This window comes from Peromyscus leucopus, chromosome 1 (assembly GCF_004664715.2).
Source record: "Peromyscus leucopus breed LL Stock chromosome 1, UCI_PerLeu_2.1, whole genome shotgun sequence".
Taxonomy (NCBI): domain Eukaryota; kingdom Metazoa; phylum Chordata; class Mammalia; order Rodentia; family Cricetidae; genus Peromyscus; species Peromyscus leucopus.
The window spans coordinates 23,582,735-23,604,809 of NC_051063.1; the positions used below are offsets into that span (position 1 = coordinate 23,582,735).

The 22,075-nt window shown below is 34.0% G+C and overlaps 1 protein-coding gene across 7 annotated transcripts in view; it reads right to left on the reverse strand.

Annotated features, from left to right (window-relative positions):
- The window catches only part of Kiaa2026 (KIAA2026 ortholog), an 83,368-nt gene that overhangs the window by 12,598 nt on the left and 48,695 nt on the right, over window positions 1–22,075 (reverse strand). For 6 of the 7 annotated variants that reach the window (XM_028894633.2, XM_028894616.2, XM_028894608.2 and 3 more), the window contains 3 exons: window positions 19,843–19,922; window positions 11,178–11,267; window positions 721–836 (listed from right to left, as the gene is read on the reverse strand). In XM_028894633.2, coding sequence (XP_028750466.1) covers window positions 721–836; window positions 11,178–11,267; window positions 19,843–19,922 — 286 coding nt within the window. The remainder of the gene's footprint in view (window positions 1–720; window positions 837–11,177; window positions 11,268–19,842; window positions 19,923–22,075) is intronic. The other variant, XM_028894623.2, reaches the window with a different exon arrangement.

A 22,075-nucleotide genomic window follows, 5' to 3' on the forward strand; every position in this document is an offset into this window, starting at 1 on the left:
TTCTCTAACCTCCACCTGTGCACCACAGCAAACACGAGTGTAATTCCAGCCCCTGCCCTACACACACACACACACACACACACACACACACACACACACACACACAATCATCAACGTGAACAAATTCAAACAAAACCCCAAACCTTACGGTTAGAGATACAGCTCAGTGGTATATTGACTTAGCCACGTGTACAGCTCTGGATGCAAGTCTCAGCATTGCAAACCAGCAAGGGGGCGAGTAAAACTCGGAAGATAACATCCTGACTCTGTAAAAACCTTTCAAAAGCTTTTCATCTTGGTCCATATAAACTCTTAAAAGATTAAGTGCTACCTGACCTGGTGTCTTTGACCTCTGACTTTTATGTCCTAACTCAATCTCCATCAATCATTTTTCCTTGGTTGTAACTGACTTTGTATTTCCTCCAAATGCCAAATACACTTCTATACTTGGAGAGTGTGCTCTTCTATTCCATTTTCCTTCTAATACGTACCTTATTTCCTTCATGAGTAGCCCTCACAGTCTCAACAGGAATCTCACATCCCCTTCATCATGACCCTCCCCCACTAGGATTTATCACATTTCAGTCTGTATTTCTTCCATTAGAAAGTAAATCACAGAGAACATGTCTTTGCATTTGCTGAATTACAAACGAATGGAAAAACCCCAAATCATAAACTAAGGGTCTTAGAATAAGTTAAATACATCATAAAGCTTGTTACCTGTTTCTCTGAAAAGCCTTCATTAACTTTGGTTCCCATGGCAGCAATTCATTTAAAAGGCGTATCAGTGTACTATGCAATTCTTTTACAGCTTGCCTCCGATGGTACCATTTGCCCTAGAAACATAGGTTTAAAAAGTAAATTTCTTAGACTTAATCTAAAATCAGTATCAACCAAGCTTTATCCTATAACACAAAAGCAACAAAATGCTAATAACTCATCAAAAATATTTCTTCCACAGGAGTTTACAAAAGGAGGGAATATCTTGTAAGAAATCCCAAATGTTTATCATCTAAGTAGGAAATACGTATTTAAAAATTGTCTAATTATGTCAGTTGTAAATATCTTAATAAATCATTTACCAAATATATGTAGTCTTGGGTTTCATCTCCAGTGCCAATGTGGGGGAAAAAACACCACCAACAAATGAACAAAACCATGTAAAGGTACAAATATTTAAATAAGTTTACCAAAAAAGTAAATATAGCTCATGAAGTAAAGTTTTTGTAACTTCTAAGAGAGGAAAAAAGAGATGTCTTAAACTTCCTTAGGAATTGTTACAATTATTTTAGCAGTTTCCAGCACAGAAAAGCAACTAAAACAGTTAACTGTTGTTTATTTTACATGTGTGGTGATGTATGTGTGTGCATGAGGATGTAGAAACCAGAGGATGACATTAGGTCACAAATCCTCCCACTTCTACCCACTGAGTTACCTTCTCAACCCAGTCAACTGGTTTTAAAAATCTACACCACTACACTAAAATTAATTATTCCTGATGTCCCTCCCATTTTCTAGTATTACAGGTACTTTCTGTCTGTCTGCCTACCTACCTACCTACCTACCTACCTACCTACCTACCTACCTACCTATGAATGAGGTGTTATAATTATTTTAGCAGTTTCTAGCATAGAAAAGCAACTAAAATAGGAGTTTACAAAAGGAGGAAATATCTTGTATCATATAATCCATATGTATTATTTCAAAGACACAAAATTATATATTATAGATCACATTTAACACATCATAAAACCAGACTTCATCCTATAAGCAACTGTTGAGTCAATCTGCCCCTATGTAGAAGGATAAGGCCACTATCTATAGCAAAAGTATATTCTAGAGTTGTACACAGAGTTGCCAATTTTTTATATACACACCCATACACATGCACACACATAAAATCTTTGCTATTATAAATGACAATTCTATAACTTTCTAACTCGATGTCTTAGTAGTATAGCCTGACCAAAAGGTTTCAGGACTTTAAAGCAACAGAATGTGTATTTACATAAACATAAAGAGCTATATTTCTTGTGAGGTTTTTGAATCTTAGAAGGGGAACTGTTTATTAGAAGAGTAGGAAGATGTAGGATTATATGCTGTGGACACACCAAATATGAACCCTATGCTAATTCATGTCTTCAAAAAGATTTTTATTTTATGTGCATGAGTGTTTTGCCTACATGTATATGAGCACACCTCATGTATGGAATGCACATGAAGCCCAAAGAGGGAGCTGAATCTTCTGGAATTGGAGTTACAGGTACTTGTGCATCTCCATGTGGGTGCTGGTAACTGAATCTAGGTCTTCTGCAAGAGCAGCACATATTAACAACTGGGGCCATCTCTCCATCCCTAATTTGCATCTTAATAAGATGTCAGATCATGGTATTAAGACCCCTCTACCCACAACAGACAGGGTCTCTCTGTTTAGCCCTGGTTGTCCTGAAACTCTCTCTGTAGACCAGGCTGGCCTCGAACTCAAAGATCTGCCCACTTTTGCCTCCTGAGCGCTGGGAGTAAAGCAATGCACTACCACCACCCAGCTTAAGACAATTTTTATTTCCTGTCACAAAGTGGTTGTCAAACTTCCTAATGCCACAACCTGTTAATACAGTTAGTTCCTCATGCTGTGGTGCCCCCAACCATAACATTATTTTCACTGCTACTTCATAACTGCAATTTTGCTGCTGTTATGAATTGTAATGTTTTTGTTTGATATGCAGATGGTCTTAGGCAACCCCTGTGAAAGGGTTGTTCAGCCCCCAAAGGTGACACGACCCACAGATTGAGAGACACTGCTATAACATATTAAACTAAATGGTCTTGCTTCTTTTCCAATATTTTCTAAGAAAAGCACAAGTCAGACCCAAGTAAGCATTGAGTCAGACCTTAAAAGTTAAATTTTTTCTCAAAAGAATTGGTGACACAGTATTAAGTGCTTATTCTAATCTATGCAACTACATTATTAAGTGGAATAAGAAATAGTATTCATCTAGGGCAACCACACTTCTTTTGGTTTTAGATGGGATCTCACACTATGTAACAATTTGACTTGCTGTGTAGCTCAGGCTAGTCTGGAACTTTTGAGCTTCCTGCCTTAGCTTCCCAAGTGCTGGGATTACAGGTGCCAATCATACACTCAGCAACTACTTGGTGGAAAAAGAAATGGTGAGAGAATAGAATTCAATTTTCCTTAAACTTAAGAGAAGGAAGACTGTTAGGGAAGAAAGCAGAAAGAGTATTCTCTGTGTGGTAGAATTCAGTAAAAAAAAAAAAAGATTCAAGTCTTGAGAGAACTAGTGGGGGCCAAAGGAGAAAATTGACAACTGCAAAACTAAGCCAGCTTGCACAGCTGCTGCCTGGATAAGTAGAGTGGTGACGGGGTGGGACTGCAGATGACATCAGTTAGGGATATACAGAAGAACAGGAAGGGTAGATGGCATATCTGGAAATCTTTATGTCAAGACATTACTATAGTGGTGTCTCTACTAAATTACTAAATTAATTTTTGCATTATAAGATTTTAAAAATGATTAAGATTGTACATTTAATTCTGATTAATTTTAATTAATTAACATCTACAAAATACACTACTGAACCAAAGATTATATACAAGGAAGGGAACTTAAATGGTTAATCAGAGATCAGATTCATAACTTTCATACAACTGCCTTACCTGTATTGAAATATCTATGGTCTTCTACCATAGAAGATTAATAAAATGTATAAAACTATAAAAAAATGACTCCAGTGAAAGGAATCTTGCACATTGCCATGGGAATGTGAATCTATAGTCTTGAGGAGATTAAAAGAGCAGATTAAACTGCCTGTGTTGGTGTTGAAAGCAAGAGTTTTCATCCAACTACTCAGATGGAGAGGAACTCACAGTTTCATGTGTTATCTGGATAAAACATGATGCTCACAATCCAAATGCAATTAAATAATGACATTTTGTGCCCCACACCACTGGTGCTGAGGACTGAATCCTGAGCCTTGCACTTTACCACCAAACTAACTCCTTAGTCCTAACATTGCTGCTTTCTACTAAGTAGTGATTTCATTTTCACAGTATATAGTGGAACTATTACAAAAAGCATAAAAGCTACCCATTTTTGTTTGTTTTTTTTGAGAAAGGGTTTCTCTGTGTAACTTTGGAGCCTTTCCGGGAACTCACTCTGTAGCCCAGGCTGGCCTCAAACTCACACAGATCTGCCTGCTTTTGCCTCCCGAGTGCTGGGATTAAAGGCTTGTTTTACTGCCACCCGGCTAAAGCAATCTATTTTTAATAAGCAACTAGTGCTAATAACAATCTGCTTTACTTCGGTCCAATACAAAAATCTACTTCAAATCAACAAATATTTATTGATGTTTAAATCAAGTAACCACAAGCCAGAAATAATGTTTCTAATTGATCAATTTTATTTATTATATATAGATATGAGAAAAAATAATTTTGAAATTCCTTCCAAGATAGATTTATTAAAACACAAAAGGGCATAATTTTCTAGAAGAAAGTTGTCTTAAAAAACCACCTCAGGAAATACTTGTAAAATGGAATTAACTTCAGACTAAAATTCTGCATTTTACATATGTTAAAACCTACTCTCCTAAAACACTATGTTGTCTCTTCTGGTCCCCACAAAGCCAATTCCTAAACAAGTGCAGATTATATTGTGTAGATATACTTTGCGATGTTCAAAGTTATACTCTCTAAAGATTGTGTCAATTAAAAGTATAATAGAAATTAAAACAAGTGACATATTTGAAAACTAAGGAAAACAACAACTGGCATGGTGGCCCAAGCCTGCGTTCCCAGCATCTGGAGTTGGAGGCAAGAGGATTGCTGCAAGTGTGAGGTCAGCCTGGGCTACAGAGTGTGCTTCCAAGGAAGATAAGAGGAAAAACAGTGTGCTCCCTACCTTTATTAATGTCAATTATATTAAATATTAGTGTATACTGATTACAGAACTAAAAATCAAACTGGCAGACAGATGGATCAAGAGACAGGATAGATACTTGGGGCAACTAGTTAGGTGCTACAGTGCTAAAGCATTAATAGAAATGTATTTAGTATAGCATTTAATATAAATTATGCCTATAATCTGATTACTTACTTTAAAACAAGTGAACACAGGGAAACTTTAACCTTTTTTATCAACACAATTCTGATCATTTTCAGGAATTAAAAAATTTTTAAAGATAAAATTCAAATGCATTATATACATTTAGTATTATGAACATTAAAGGTCACTTTAATGAAAATAGGGTAGTTTTTAAAAAAGATTTATTCATTTTATTTTATGTGTGTTTTGCCTGCATGTATATATGCATACCATGTGTGTACTTTATACCAAAGGAGGTCAGAGGAGGGCATCGGATCCCATGGAACTAGAGTTATGGTGGGCGTGAAGGACCTTGTAGTTGCTGGGAACTGAATCTGGTCCTCTGCAAGAACTGCTCTTAACCACTGAGTCATCTTTCCAGCCCAAAGAGTAATGTATTTTTTTTAAATTAACAGATTCTAAACTTTAATGTGAACAATGAATTTCAAGCATGCAACAGAGAAACAATAGTCGATAGTCTAAATTTACAGCTTACCTTTCATTGCTTCTCATCCAATGTCCACAGCATCTGCAAATTGCCAGCTCCCTTTGAATTAGATGCTCAACTACCAAACCATGGAGTTTTTAAATGACCCTCTAGGGAATATTATTAAAGAAGCTGATTTATGGTCACAAGGTAAGTCCTTTATTATATTATGCAGTTTCCTAAGTTTTTGAATATAATGCACCAATAACCTAAGGAACCATATGAGGAAAGAAACAAACTTACAAACTACACAATATTGTAAAATGAAAAACTGCAAATGAGCATGGAGAACTTATCTAATAACTAAAGAACAACTCCATCCTGCTGCAGTAATCTGAGATGAGTTTGCCAGGTTAACACGGGCTAGGGTGCTGTAAAGAGAGCTGGCAATCTACTAATGCTGGAGACATTGGAAAGCTAAGAGAAAAAAATTAGGAAAACAAATTCTAGACTTATTAATTATCTTATCGTTGTGGTAATGTTTACATATTAATAAATTCAGATACTTTGTATGGCAAACTCACTTTTACAAACCATCCAATTTCTTATATAGATTTTCTTGTAATGTTGTATATAATTAAAAAAGGTTATTAGGAGCCATATAATAAGGAAGTCAAATCACATATAAATGCACAAAAATTTCTTTTTAAATGCTACTTTCTAAAATGCTTCTGCTTATAAATGCTAGTACATAGAAGGAAACATCCATCACAAGGCAAAGTACTTGTAATTACACGCCTGATTCTTACCACAGATAGAAATCCTATGCTGGAAAAGGACTGCCAATTTATTAATATCATTGCATTATAATTTTCAAGAAAAATGAAAATAAACTCTCAAAGTGTCAATGAATCCCTGATGATCAATGATGGCTCATTTAAAGCCCAATCCAATCCAAAGGAGACTTGTAAAGAACGTAAACTCCTATGAACGGAAACAGCACAAATAAATCTAACTATTTTAGCCAGGGGAGTGGTGCACTCCTTTAATCCTAGCATTGGGGAGGCAGGGGCAGGCAGATCTCTTGAGTTCCAAGACAACTAGGACTACACAGAGAAGTCTTGTCTTGAAAAAAACAACAAAAGTAAACAAAAAAAAAAAAAAAAAAAAAAAAAAATCAACCCCCCCCAAACACAAACTATTTTAATAAACTAAATTGTTTGACATTTTTTATAGTCTAAGAAGTAATAGTAACTGAAAAATTAATACATTTATTAAGTATTTTCTGCTTTCGTAATTTCTTAGAGAAACTACCTCCACAGTCCTGCATATTCAGTTTAGAAGATAAAGTATCACCTTAATCTTGCTGTCATATATTGCCTTTTGAAAAGTGCTAGTTTTGATGGTACAGTAAAATGACTGCATATTACTCTGAAAAAAGTTAAAACAGTATTTTAACAATGCCAGAATAAAATTTTCTATTGCTACTCTCACAATTTCCATTTAAGATTAAGTCTCACAATGAACGGTATATACATCCCGTTTGATTACACTGCTAAATTAGCATTACAATCAGTACAAAGACACACGGTCACCACTGTGAGGACAGCACTGCTTGTGCATAGCAATGCAGAGATCACACTCCTGGTGAGGCAGCTCACTCTTCATAAAGAATGAAAAAGATCATCCACAGTTTTTATCTTTTCTTGTGCTCAATTTCGATGCAAATCTTAAAGGCAGATGCCTTTTTGAATAAACCATGATAAAGTACAAATTTAGTAAACATGATGAACAAGCAGGCTCACATGAAGAGTTTTTTGTTTGTTTGCTTGTTTTATTTTTCGAGACAGGGTTTCTCTGTGTAGCTTTGGAGCCTGTCCTGGAACTCACTTTGTAGCCCAGGCTAGCTAGCCTCGAACTCACAGAGATCCGCCTGCCTCTGCCTCCTGAGTGCTGGGATTAAAGGTGTGCGCCACCACCGCCTGGCGAAAAATTTTTTAAGAGTAGCAAAAATCTTTCATTTTTTTTTTACTACCTAGAATGCAGTATGTCTAACAAATTTCAAATATAGTTAAGAATGAGTAAATATATTGAAACATTCACGTTCTAACTTTCAGGGAAAAAAAAATATCAGACAAGAATGTTTTCCAAATAATTCAGGAGAATGGAAATTTTATCTCAACTAAAGCCACCAGAACACAAGTAGTAAAAATGGGATTTCTCCTTGAGAACATTAAAAATTCCTGTGACCTGAATTATGATGAGAAACATTAAAAGGTTTCATCAAAATATGTTTCTCTCCATCTCAACCAAAGGCCTCCCTTTAGACAAAGCTGAGGCAGATGATTAAGTACAGCATTACAGAATCCAAAGGAAACAACCTAGATTTTAAGAAACTATAATCTTCCATCATAATAAACAGTTCAATGGCAAAATCTGAGATATTTAAAAAGCCTCTGAACTATAAAGTGCTCTACAATATAAAGTCTGTTAAATTAGAAGACAAAAATAACCTTTTTAATGCATTGTTGACTGGATAAGAACATGGATTTTCTTTTTCTACCCCTAGGACAAGGTTCCATATTGTCTAGGCTGACTTCAAGCTCACTATGTAGCTGAGGACAACCTGGAACTTTCCCTGTCACTTACTGCTAGGATTACAGGGATGTACAGTGTGCTTGGCTTTTCTTGTGGTTTGGTAGGAAATAGTATTTGGAGAAACCCCCGAGAGAAGAAACTCTCTGAAACAGCTAGGTGCTTATTATATAAATCTGTATTACACCAATATCCCATGTGCAATTTCTAACTTTAGTAGTGACACTTATGAGCAACTAAACATTTACATCTTCTTTGCTATTCATTGTTACTGAAATAATCAAGATCATTATTAAATGAAAGAAATGTTTTGATTCTAAATACTATTTTAGCCTTGACATTAATCCTCAGGGGGCAAATATTAGTCCTTAATTTATTACAAGATAAGGAATAAGTCAAGGATGCTATCTCTACTGTGAAGTTCATACATTTTATTATTATGACAAGCCTTCCTGCAATGGTCCTCACTGTAAGCCCAATTCTAGTAAGCATGGTTACCTGCTTTTTTAATCCACAGTATTCAACTAACGCAAATACATGAACACATTAAGGGGTGATAACTGACAGATAACCTGGCAATGAAAAAGAAAAAAAAAAGACCAGAAGCAAACATACCAAAATAATCCTTCAAAATACATGGATGAATCTTGTGATAGCAAGAGATTTGTACAATAATAAGACAACTGATATTCACAACAGTAACCCTGGAGTCGATCACAAAGGCTTAAATTGTGCTCAGATAGCAGGAGGCATGGAAAGTTCTTCATTAAATGATTAACATAAGGATTTTTGATATTATTTATATTTACTGATGTTTTAGTTTATGTAAAAATTTTGTTATGGAGAGCGTATTACTCTTAAATGATACCAAACAAATACAAGTGCTGGAATTAAATAGTAACAAATACTCAATAAGGTTAATTTCTGCAATTTATACAGATCACACTCACCATCAGATTTTGTAAAGAAAAAAGATGTGTTGGGAGGAGAGAGAATTCTAAAATGAAAACTTTCCTATTTTATGCTCTGTGGTCATTTTCGCTGGCTGAGACAATTGTCTATGTAATATTCCTTTAGGCAATTTTAGTCAAGGGGAAATAGTTTACACCCTATGTTGGTACTTCAGTAAAATTATCCCTGGTAAAGTACAGTTCCAAGAACCCCATCTCTTCAAGAAATAGTAAAAGCAGCTTGCAAATACCAAAGGATGCAGTTTGGAGACACAAAAGGGAACTGATCGAGCCCTTTATAATCGGAAACTTGTAATAAACATCTCCTCCAAGACTACACTGTCAAGTACGTTTATTGTGTTTCCTTTCCTCGGTCTTCTACTTGATCCTACAAAGGAAGGCAACATGCTCACACTGCAGCCCACCTCACTAACAAAGCGAGGAGGACGGCTCTGCAGAAAATCCCGAGTGCTTGTACAAGTTTTCTTCCTGTAATATGTGCTGAGTGCTAAAATCAACTGTGCTTCAAACTACGTAGTAGGAACATTTTTTTAATATATAAACAGAATAAAGTTATGTTTAAGTGAAGTACATAAAGGTTTAGCAATTTACAGAACTCTGCTGTTATGAAATATGAAAACTATAGCTCCTGAGGCAATAACTAAATAGCTTCTGCAAAACTCTAAGTTATACCCTGATTTTTTAAAAAAGATTATCCTTTCCTACTAAAGAATCACCCTTTTATGAACATAAAATATTAAGTAAGATGAAAGAACTTTTGGTTGAAAATATTCTCACGTGAATTTTTTTTTGTAGAACATTCTATTGCAGTAAATTTTAATAAAACAGCCTTCCACATCAAGAGACTTCTCAGATACCTAAAGTATATATGAAAACATAAGTGTCTTAACTATTTTTAAATGGAAGTATTTCTGAAATGTTTTTTCCCACTCTCTGATGGTATAAGGTTTTTCTTGTTAACTGATAACTGTTAAGATTGTTTTTGTTTTGTTTTGAGACAGGGTCTCACTAAGTAGTGTTGGCTGGCCTAGAACTCACTATGCAAACCAGACTGCTTTAAACTCATAGAAATCTTTTAGCCACTGCTTCCCCTGAATGCTGGTATTAAAGGTGTGCACCACCACATCTAGCTGATGACTATTCGAAATATTATTTCACCTCTTAGATCACAGTGATCTTCTCAGAGGTATCATGTGACAGATTTCTGAAATACTCAAGGTTCTTTCATTCTTGCATTAAATAACCTAAAGACATTTCAGTCTGTTCTCTTCAAAGTACTTCCAACATATCATTCCTAACAGCATGAAAATGGCTACTGTTAACCTGCTCAGTTATCATAATTATACACATTTATATTAACAGGCTTTAAGTACAAAGCAAGTGGTTTCATGATAAAAGTGTTTTTTTATGATTTTTTTTAAATATTTGATACTTTCCCCATCTATCTATTGGTATATAATTACGTTTCCACTATGACATAATCCAATTATAAATGCCAGCTAAGTAGATGTTATCTATTTAATAAAGAACAACATGGAGCACTTTATCAAGTAAGAGCATACATGTAACACTCTCATGCTGTGGTGTCAGGAAATAATTTGATCAATTATTGTTAGGATATACAGTAAAAATTAATTTTAAAAACCTATAGTCTGATAAAAGTTCTTTTAGGAGTCACCTTGTTAAGAATAAAAAGAATCTAGGGCTTGGTCTGTTTTATACTACATATAATTTAAAAAGTTTGTTAGTATGCAATAGTTGTCCATTAAAGATAAGTAATTAAGAACATGAAGTATCTAAAAAGCTACCAGTTAGAAAACCATCAGCATACTGAGTAATAGCTAAGACTATACTTGCTATAACCAGGCAAAGAAAATTAATCTTCTTGCCCCGATACCATCTTTTTGTATTAAGAATGAAAATTAGACCACCTGGGAGAAATGAAAGAAACAATGCTTCTACCTTTAATTGTAAAATTTCATGTAATTAGGAGAACAAGATTTTAAAAAACTTTGGAAAAAAGCAGGAATAAATTTTAATGCTGACAATAATAGATAGAACTTTTGGATAAACACCTACCGATTTTTTTCTACTGTTTTCCAGATCTTTGAGTTCATTCTCGATTTTTGTGATTAATTCCCTGAGTTCATCAAGATTAGTGCAAATAAGCTAAAATAAAACACAAAAACACAGCTTGATAACACATAATATAAAACACCAAAAATGTGGTAACAGAAATTGTTTAACACATACTGAAATGAGGAATACTTCTCTGCGATAATAAAAGCAAGGAAAGCTGCACAGTTACTGAGGTATTTACTTGTTATAATGTATGAACTTCAGGCTTCATATAAAATAAGCTAAAATTACAACATTGGTACTCTTGTCCTACACCTCTAAATTATAATCCCGTTACTTTCTTAGTATTATTAACTTTCAGCCCAGAATGACAAAGATCTGGAAATTCATTAGATTTTACAGGTTACTGAATCACCTGTAAGAAAGAATTGCACCAGGCAGTCTCTGAGCAGGTGAATTACAGCCCTGTAAGAGTGACCATTATCACTTTGCTTTGTTTGCTAGCTATATAATTTAATAAACTGAGTTGTTGCTGCTGGCAGTGGTACTAAAGGAGGACAAAATTATGTGTAATATAGTCAAAGATAGGAACAAAATTAAGTACACATTCTTGCCATGAGTTTAATAGTTTTTACTGTTGCTGGTTTTTGTTGTTGCTGTCTTGTTTTGTTTTTTGAGAAAGGGTCTTACTATGTATCCCTAGCTGGCCTCAAATTTATGATGGTTCTGCTCAATCACCATGTGCTACCCAGCCCAACTGAGCTGAACAGATTGTAATAAAACCATCTTTACAAGCAGTATCTATTTCCTCCTGTAATTGTGTGGCTCATTTTATTTACTTGGTTAATTCTGGCAAATGACCACAATGATGCATTCTTAGTTATTAACTGACCTAGCTCGGCTTAACTACAGTTTTATAAATTGAAACATCAGAATTACTAACAAAAATATTAGTTACTCCCTTTGATTCCTGTAAAATTATATTGAATTTTTCAATGAGTTTTATATGTTTAACCCTTTTTCTAAAATAATTTAAGCATTTTAGGAACATCTAAAGTAACAGAAAATTCAGAAAAAAAACCTGCATCTACATAGACAAAAGGTTTCAGATCTAAGAAAATCTTGATGGTTACACTGTATAACTTAAAATATGCTATATATTTATAAATTATCACCAACCTTTATCATCACCATGCTTATTGTACACATTAATGCAAAGTTACTGTTTTCTTACAATGTACACTTTCCACCTTCTTTCATTAGAAACTCAGACAAAAGTAACAAGCAAAAGTGGGTCATAACAAGATATGTGCTCGTTGTTATTGAGTGGTTAAGACAGGAGGTAGGAAATGCTTTAAATTTGGTTAAAACTATAAGAAATTCTGAAATACATTTATCTACAAAAATGGCAATATGGTTCAATCTAAGAGATTAAGAAAAAATTATCACAGATACTATACCATAATTAGTATTAATAATTACTTATTATAAATAGTTATAAAACTTCAAATGCACTGATAAAGCAGGGTAAGTATATACTTAAGTAATCCAAATTAAACAATTTTAGGACAGGGGATGTGCTCAGTGGTAAGAGTACTTGCAAAATACAAAAACAAAAACAATTTCAGAGTAGAAAACATGACATAGTATTGTATTGGAAGAATGTAACTGATAATTATTAGAAACCACACATTCCAATTTGCTAAATCTGGTTATAAAAAAAAAAACAATGATGGTTAAGCAGTAGACTGGCCAACAAGGAAAGTACTTCTACAACTAGGTAACAGCTTCTATTGTATCTATAAAGCCATAGAGCAACATCAGCTTTCTAGTAGGTTTTAGTGGAGTACTCACTGAAGTGTGTTGCTATTACTGATACATCAGATTTGTCCTTTTTCACTGAACTTGGTGTACTGGTTAATATCACAGCATAGATTTTTCACTTACCTATATGGCAAGGCTCAGAGAAATTTTCCTTATATTTTAGGTATCTCACTTAAAATGGCTAAAAGTATGCTTTAATTGCATCATGTAGAAATTTATAAGAACAACAAAGGCATATACCCAACAAACTATGCATATCCTAAAAACTTTAAAGCTCTTTATTTATCAGTTAGTCATGACATCAACAAATAATTATATTTCATCTACTGGAACATAGCTGAGGCCCAAGTGTTAAAAGGTAAATGAAGTAACACTTCTAAGTAGCTTACCTAGTTAACAAGCTGTTCTACATCAACTCTTATCAAATTTCAGTGTGCATAAGAACTGCAGGGGAACCTGGATAGTTTTGTTCTAGTATGTCTCCTCTCTGACGAGTTTATAGATTTAGTCCATAGATCCCACTTTTGAGTAGTCATGTACTTACTTAATGACTGAGTTACAAACTAGCACAGCTACTGAGACATTAAAACATTCTGGTGCTATGTAGCTAATCAACATGAAAACTCAAAAGTAATTAATTCCTGAATTTAGGGGGTACGGTATTTTTAGGATAATGTTCTTAAATTGCCTCGTCTAAGTTCTAAGAATAATTTTTCTAAATTTGAGGGTCAGAATATTTTAATGACATTTATCTTGAAGGTACACTGAAACAACTTAATGTCTACATAATAATTTAGAGCCTTAGTTGTTGTTGATAGGATCTCACTACATAGGGCAAGATGCCCTCAAACTTAAGCTGCCTAGACTAGTCTCAGCCTTCCAAGTGCTGGGGTCACAGATATGTGCTATCACAACCAGGCCTGGTTTATACTCTTAATATGCAAACATACTCTTTATATTTCTATGTATCTGATGTATACCTAACATAACAATATTTTGAATAATGCTAAGGTATTAGAAAACTCTGGAGTAGAAAACATAGTTTGATTGATGCCAACTTTATGTTGCATACAATTCAATTCCTACTTTTTCAAAAATGAAAGTCTTAGCTGGGCAGTGGTGGCGCATGCCTTTAATCCCAGCAGTGGGGAGGCAGAGCCAGGCGGATCTCTATGAGTTCAAGGCCAGCCTGGTCTACAGAGCAAGATGCAGGACAGGCACCAAAACTACACAAAGAAACCCTGTCTCGAAAAAACAACACCCCCCCCCAAAACAAAACAAAACAATAATGGAAGTCTTCAATTTCAGATGGTGACTCTATGAAAACTAATACCACACAGTAAAAATTCACTTCAGTAAGAAGACAGATGCATTTAGTAAGAACAAAGAAAATCATCTCATTAAGTCCCTTTCTCATTAGTATTAATTTAGAAAGTGCTTCCGAGACACAGGGCCTCCTGGGAGAAAAGGAAGATGGCTGAGCTGCTGGGATTACCACACACTCTCTGAGAGGCTTTCCTGCAGGGAGAAAGTAGCAGTAACACACTCTCCTTAGAGTAAGCTTTTCACTTGACTGAATCAAGGCTGAGCCACAATCAACCAACTTACAGATGAAATGGATTAAATTATGTCCCTTGGTTCAAGGCTTACAGTAGGCTAAAAAGGCCTATCTTCAATTGATACCCAAGAATTCAAAGCAACAGATGTAAATGACCTAAGATGATGCGCCGGGACAGGAAACAACAAAACTATAAACTCCATCTACTATTATCACATTCTACAAGGGGGCTTTTTAAACAAAATAAAAAAAATTTAAAACTAGCAAAAATTGAAGGTGTAGTTTTAGGATACAATTCATAACTTACTATTTTCATTGACTGACAGTATTAAAAGGCCTTCTATTCAACTAAAAAATTAGGAATGACTGTAGGTATTAGGGTAAGGGAAGTACTATATAGATAAAAGAATTTCATATCTCAGAAAAATTACATGATAAAAATTTCCTTACATAAATTTCAATCACTGAAATCATGCCATTCTGGTAGAGGTATACTAGGTTTGAAAGGTATTTTCAAATAAAGTATCATATAAAATAAAAAATGTAGGTTATACTAAAAAAGCAAAGGGAAAACCATGTTAAAAAGAAAAAATAAATATGTTCAAACAAAATGGATTATTTTCACTACCATTCTATTAAAAAGATCTTATGATTTGTTTTAAAATTTATAAGTAAAACACTAAGTATATGATACAAATAAAAATCCATATAGTATTTAAACAAAAATTATACTAATAGTTGTTAGAATTATGCTGACAGGAAAATTACTTCTTATGATCACTGTACTACAACAGCAAGAACAATAAATAAATCACAGAAAATATCCACTTAACGTGAAAACAAAATAATTTTGACAAACAAGTTAACAAAATATTTTAAAATACCAAGTAATTAAAAATGTTTTTCCAATGCCTTAAAGAAAATTGAATGGTTTTAAAGAGGTAAAGTTGAAAATATATATTTTAAAAGGTAGAAATTAAACTATGACTTAATCTATAGGTCCTTATAACATAGGAAAGTTAAAAATTCTGATTTCAATTTTAGTCTCAATTTGTTATATGAAGATAATACTTGACTTCTTATTCCTTAGTTGGCTAGGTGGAAAACTATACTTTTTTTTCTTCAGGGATCTTAGTTAAAAGTTTATGTTTGTAAACAATACTGTGTAAATCTTACCATGTGGATTGTGGGTTTACTTTGTAAATTAACCTATAGAATAAATAGCATGTATAGAACACATGCCAAGTATACACTCATCAAAAAAGTATTTTGTGTGCATTTGTGTGTGTGTGGATTACCAAGGAAAAGCAGAAACATGGTAACTAAGGCCACTTAATTATTCTTATATTTTTATGTTTTATCTGTTTTAATATATTTATGTCTGTGTAAGTGAATACCAAGTGTGTGACTGCCTGTGGAGGCCATAAGATGGCACCGAGACCACTTGCAGCAGGAGTTACAAGCACTCGGGAGCCACGACATGGGTGCTGGGAACAGAGCTTGTGTCCTCTGGAAGAGCAGCAAGTGCTCTTAACTGCTGAGCCATTTCTCCAGCCCCGACTTACCAGAACTTTAAGAAACTATTTTGATTATTTTTAATTGTGTGTGTGTGTGTCTGTCTGTCTGTCTGTGCATGTTGAGTACAGGTGCCTGTAGAGGCCAGAGGCACTGGATCCTCTAGAGCTAAAGTTACAGGCAGCCAGTTTGTGAATGCCTGATGTGAGTGCTGGGAACCCAACTCCAATCCCTGAAAGAGCACTGAGTACTCTTAACCAGTGAACCACCTTCCCAGCTCCTCCTTTTTACAATGCGGTTTACTGGGACTAGAGACATCATGTTTTAAAAATACTTTCTAACTTATTTTAGCACAAAAAGAGAATTTATATACTATTACAGTTCTCAAATACTGAAAATAAGAAAGGCTCTCGGAGGGGGGGGGCAAAAATCAACTTTAATAGGAAAGCTAACATTTACTTTTGAGTCTAAGAATCTTTATGTTACAAAATAAAGAAAAAAAAATTTATAAAATCATAACTGTTAAATTTGATATAAAACTTAAAACCATCACTATTGTAACCATCTGAAATAAAAAATTCTCTATTTTTCTTTTTTTTGCAGTTATTGTTGATAAATTCCACAATTCTGCTGATGTTACTGTATACTAATCAAGATATTAGAGTAAGAAAGTCTTAGTTTTGCTCTGTGGACAGATGTTATTATTTGGTTTTTCACTTTAAAATTCTTAGTTCCCATCAAGTACTATTTTAATGAGACCAAATTTAAGATTTATTTCAATGTCCTAAGTAGCTGCAAAAGTGCTAAAGCCATTAAGCACTTAGCACAATAGATACTCTTAAGTAAATTCCTAATTAACTGTCCTAATTAAAATGCAGATTTTCCAACCTAAGTCTATGCCTATTTGGAAAAGAAAAAGTAAGAACAGCTACAACAGTAAGCTATGGAATTAATCCTCACAAGAACTCTAAGAATGTACTGGCTATTATCACTCCTCTGTGCAGATGAAAAACTGGACTTACGAGGTTGATTAACTTATGTAAGGTGATAGAACAGTCAGGTGGCAGGTTTGGCATTCCACATCAAGTTGCCGAGATCCAGAATCCACATGTTTTAACTACTATGTATATCACTGATACCCACTACTCTAAGGTCTTTGAAGAGGATGAGACCTAGGAATCTTTACTTTTAATAAGGTATCAGATTCTTTTAATACTTTATAAACTTGAAGAAACAAGGGCATACTAACACAGATACTCTTTGTTTCTTTGCAATATATACACAAAATGAAACCGAAGCCATCACTTCAATGTCCCTACTGCATACTCTAAATACAAATGGGAAGATATTTCCTGACATGGAGTTTTATAGTGTACATACATATAAGCGTGGATTTTCAAGAAGCAACTAAAGGAAGCAAATTTAACTTTTATTTTAAAAAGTAAACAAAAAGGGGTTGGGGATTTAGCTCAGTGGTAGACTACCTGCCTAGCATGCCCAAGGCCCTGGGTTCGATCCTCAGCTCCACAAAGAAAAAAAAAAGTCAACAAAAACACTGTCAAAGAAATAGAAGTCAAAACAGGTTTCACCTTTTTAGCACATTAAGACTCAAAAAATTTTGGTGAATAGGTCAGGTTTTATAAGGGCGATTTAATATTTATGCATCAAAGTTTTATTTTCAGTAATACAAATGGATATTTTAGTTTAGAATGGCTACTACTAAAATCTTATTTAACTATTTCTACAAGGTATTTTTATGTTCAGTACTAATAAATAAGGTTCTAAATATACTGCCAGTACTTCAGGGAAGAAAAAAATTCACTTATTAGATAATAATAATAATTACCTATTTTTATTTTGTGTGTATGAGTGTCTGCCTGTATGTATATATGTATATATTATGTATGTATATGACACATATGTCTACTGCCCTTGGAGGCTAGAAGAGGGTGTTGGATCCCCAGGAACTGGAGGTACAGAAGGTTGTGAGCTATCATGTAGATGCTAGGAACCAAAGCTGGTTCCTCTGCAAGTACAGCAGAAGTCCTCATAGCTGAGCTACCTCTCAGGGCCCTTCACTCTATTTCAGAAGACAGTTTCAAGTTCTCTTCATGAATCACAACATAGTATTCATACTGCAAACTAGAAATAAGAGCTAGCTTAGTCCAATACAGACTCACAAACAAGACAACTAGAGAGAGAGAGAGAGAGAGAGAGAGAGAGAGAGAGAGAGAGAGAGAGAGAGAGAGAGACTTTATTTATTTTGAACAGTTCAATCTAACAAAACATGTACTTTTGACCTTAAATTTCTGAGTGATAAGCAAACGGTCAATAACTGACTAGAAGTATCACTTATAACAGTGTTTTCCAACTTTTTCCATGAGTCAGAGTCAAAAATACATTTTATCATGCAAGTCAACACATATACACAGAGGCAAGTAAAACTGAAGTTTCATAAAACAATGTATTCAACTATACATATTCATGGTATTGTATGTGACACACTGAATATACACGATGTACTTATAAATTCTTTTTTAATATTGATAACTTAAAAAAGAAACACTGGTCATGCAACCCACTATAGTTGATTTCATATATCATTAATACCACCCACCACTGTACAAAACACTACTTATGCAGTCTGTGTTATTATTATATACAAACGTCTACTCATTAATACAGAAACAAGAAAAATACTAAAAACGGACATTCTGTCCTAAGAGCTATAGAATTAAATATTAAGAAATTGAGGGAAAAAATGAATGGGAGAAATAACAAAAGCTAGTATGATTACCAGTGGAAGCATAAAAATATAATATTGTATCATTACAAGCAATGAATTGGGCAGGATGGCCTCCAACCAAACAGTAAATTATATTTTACTGGATATTCTGTATAAAGGTTATGTGAAAAAATTCTAAAGAATATAATGTATCATAATAATGTCATTAAAGTAGTCTATTATTATATATATATACATACATTTTTTCTTTTACTGAAAATAGATGTAGGATGCTGTTACACAGTATTTTTCTTGCCTCTTTATTTTTATAACTACTTGAGACCTACAAATTCAAATATATCACTTTTATGAGCTTATAAAACTTTTGGAAATAGACTGTTCACAATACTACAAAGAAAAAATTTTAAAGAAAGTGTCATTTGTTGAAGAAAACACTTATTGGATAAGTAGAAAATAAACCTTATGATGTGGTTGCCTATTTTCAGTATTAGCAACTTCACATATGGCAGCAATGCTTTTTTTTTTTTTCAAAAATGTTTGAAGACTTATATTTAGACTTTACTAAATATTCTCTCTGAAGTTTATAGCTAAGAGTTAAAATACCTGTTTTTCAAGTTAATCAGTCCACCATTTCTATATTGGTTAAATATGTACAAATGGTTTACCAAAGTAATATTACTGTGTACAAACCATGACTTTTTTCTTAGAAGAATTTCATTTATATATACTGAGGGATATATGCACACAGACATAAAGAAGAGAGATATGTATATATACATTTCCATTAAACTACATCTACAAAAGTTAGTCAAGGTTGGAAACTAAAAACACCAAGGTTTGTCAGAGATAGAGGTAAAGTTACGTTTTGCCTACATCCGTACTTTAAAGGGAAGCACACTGTGAAAACCAGTCATTAAAAGTATACACCCTGTAGTTTCTGGAAATTCAGTCGTTCTCTCAAGGAATGACACCAAAACAAAAAATTAAACACAAGAACTTGGTGACAATGTTGGAACATTTACCTGAAACTCCGGCAGAGCAGGTGACTTGGTGACAGTTTTCCTCTTCTTGGTGATTGCTTTTTTAGATATGGATTTTTTTCCTTTCAAGATTAAAAGAGAAAAACTTCATAATGCTGTTTACAGCACCTCATTAACAGAAACCAATTTACACAGAGCCTTGAAAGTTAAACTGTAACTAACAGATGGTTGCTAGTAAGTCAAATGAAAATAATGAATCAAACAAGCCTCAGTAAAAGCAAATATTAAACTGCAGCTACCCGTAACAGACACACCAACAACACTGCTTCTTTACGTAAGAACCAACACTATTACACTGTTCAAGGTGATACAGAAACATTAGAGTTTGTTCAAAGAAGTAGGCAAAAAAGCCACAAACAAAACTGCTGCTCAGTTACATTCACAACTTACATGAGCCTGAAAAAAGCCTTTCCTTAATGATGACTTCTGCAGTCAGGAACCTGGGTAAGCATTTTATCTAAAGATTATGGACTCCTCAACCAAAAGTGGAAACCCCTTAGTAATATAAGGATGCCTTCCTTTAGCTCTGTATTTATTTAATAGGCTGCTTTGGGCATTATTGGAGATCCAAAGTTTTAAAAAGTATAATTAACATATCCCTTTAATGTGCAATTAGTACTTTGTGCACTCAGAAATCATGAACCCCTCCCTTAGTAATATAAGGATGCCTTCCTTTAGCTCTGTATTTATTTAATAGGCTGCTCTGGGCAGTACTTGAGATCCAAAGTTTTAAAAAGTATAATTAACATATCCCTTTAATGTGCAATTAGTACTTTGTGCACTCAGAAATCATGAGGAAAAATAAACCTCATCCTTAAAGAATCCAATTTCCAGAATACATCTGAAGTATATAGCTACTTCTTTGCATTTATGTCACAAAACATACATAAATGCATTTTTGGCAAGGAACATGCTAAAATTTTTCCTTACTTTGTTTTAATGTTGAAGATCTCACACTGTAACCAGAGCTGGCTGCTCACAAAAATTCTCTTGCTTCAGGCCCCCAAGAGCTGGTATTACATGTGTGAACTACCCATCTTCCTCTTATGTGTAATTATCAAATAATAAATTTATTTAATTGTGGGCTGAAGAAATGGTTCAGGGATTTTAAAAGCACTGGCTGCTCTTCCAGAGGACCTGGGTTCCATTTTCAGCAACCAGATGGTGGCTCACAACTCTAGTTCCATGAGATCATTTTCTTCTGGCCTTCACAGGCTCTGCATGCACATGGTGTACAGATATACATGCAGGCAAAACATACATACACAAAATAAATATACTTAATTGTTCAACAAATGCTATATATAGGACACTAGTTCATGAGAACAATAAGGAATTATTAAATGGAGACCGTGTCTTCTAGGAGTTCACAATTTTTAAGAGCATAAAAATGTTTCTGTTAAATTTTTTGGTGTGTGTTGGAGATTAGCTCCAAAGCCTTGTGCATGTTAGGCAAGTGCTCTACTTCAGAGCTACATTTGCAGTCCTTCTCTGTTAATTTTGATACACAATTATTTCTAGGCTAAAACCAACTTAGTATTTACTTTTTCAAAAGAGAAAATAAAATTACATAATTCTAATATCCCTCTCTAAACATTTTTCTAAATTGATAAGATCTTTATATAACAGATGTTAATTTTGTTGCAACATTTTACTAAGTACAACTAAAATAATTTCTAATTACAATAAAATTGTAATTTTTTGTATTCCCTTTTAATGAAATCACAAAATTATAACTTGGATAATTCCTTACATTTGACTCAAAATATGTGTATACTATGAATGAACTATGTGAATTTTGAGGTACTTAAGTTTATATAGACTTCATTGTTTGGTTTAAATAAGTATCAATTTGCTGTAATTTGACTCTTGCTTTAATTAAATGAGTAAGTATATAATTACCCAACAAACATTTCCTTTTTTATCACCATTATTTGCTTCTGTGTTCACACTGTTACCTAAGACAGTACTAAATCTCGGAAACTAGAGGAATGAGTGAGCTGTTAAACAATACTCAAGCAGAAATGACTAAGTTCTTAGTGTCTGTAAAACATAGCTAGCTCAAGGAGTCTTCAAAATCTGAATGCCAAGCTGGGCAGTGGCGGTGCACGCCTTTAATCCCAGCACTTGGGAGACAGAGGCAGGTGGATCTCTGTGAGTTCGAGGCCTGCCTGGGCTACAGAGTGAGTTCCAGGAAAGGCGCAAAGCTACAGAG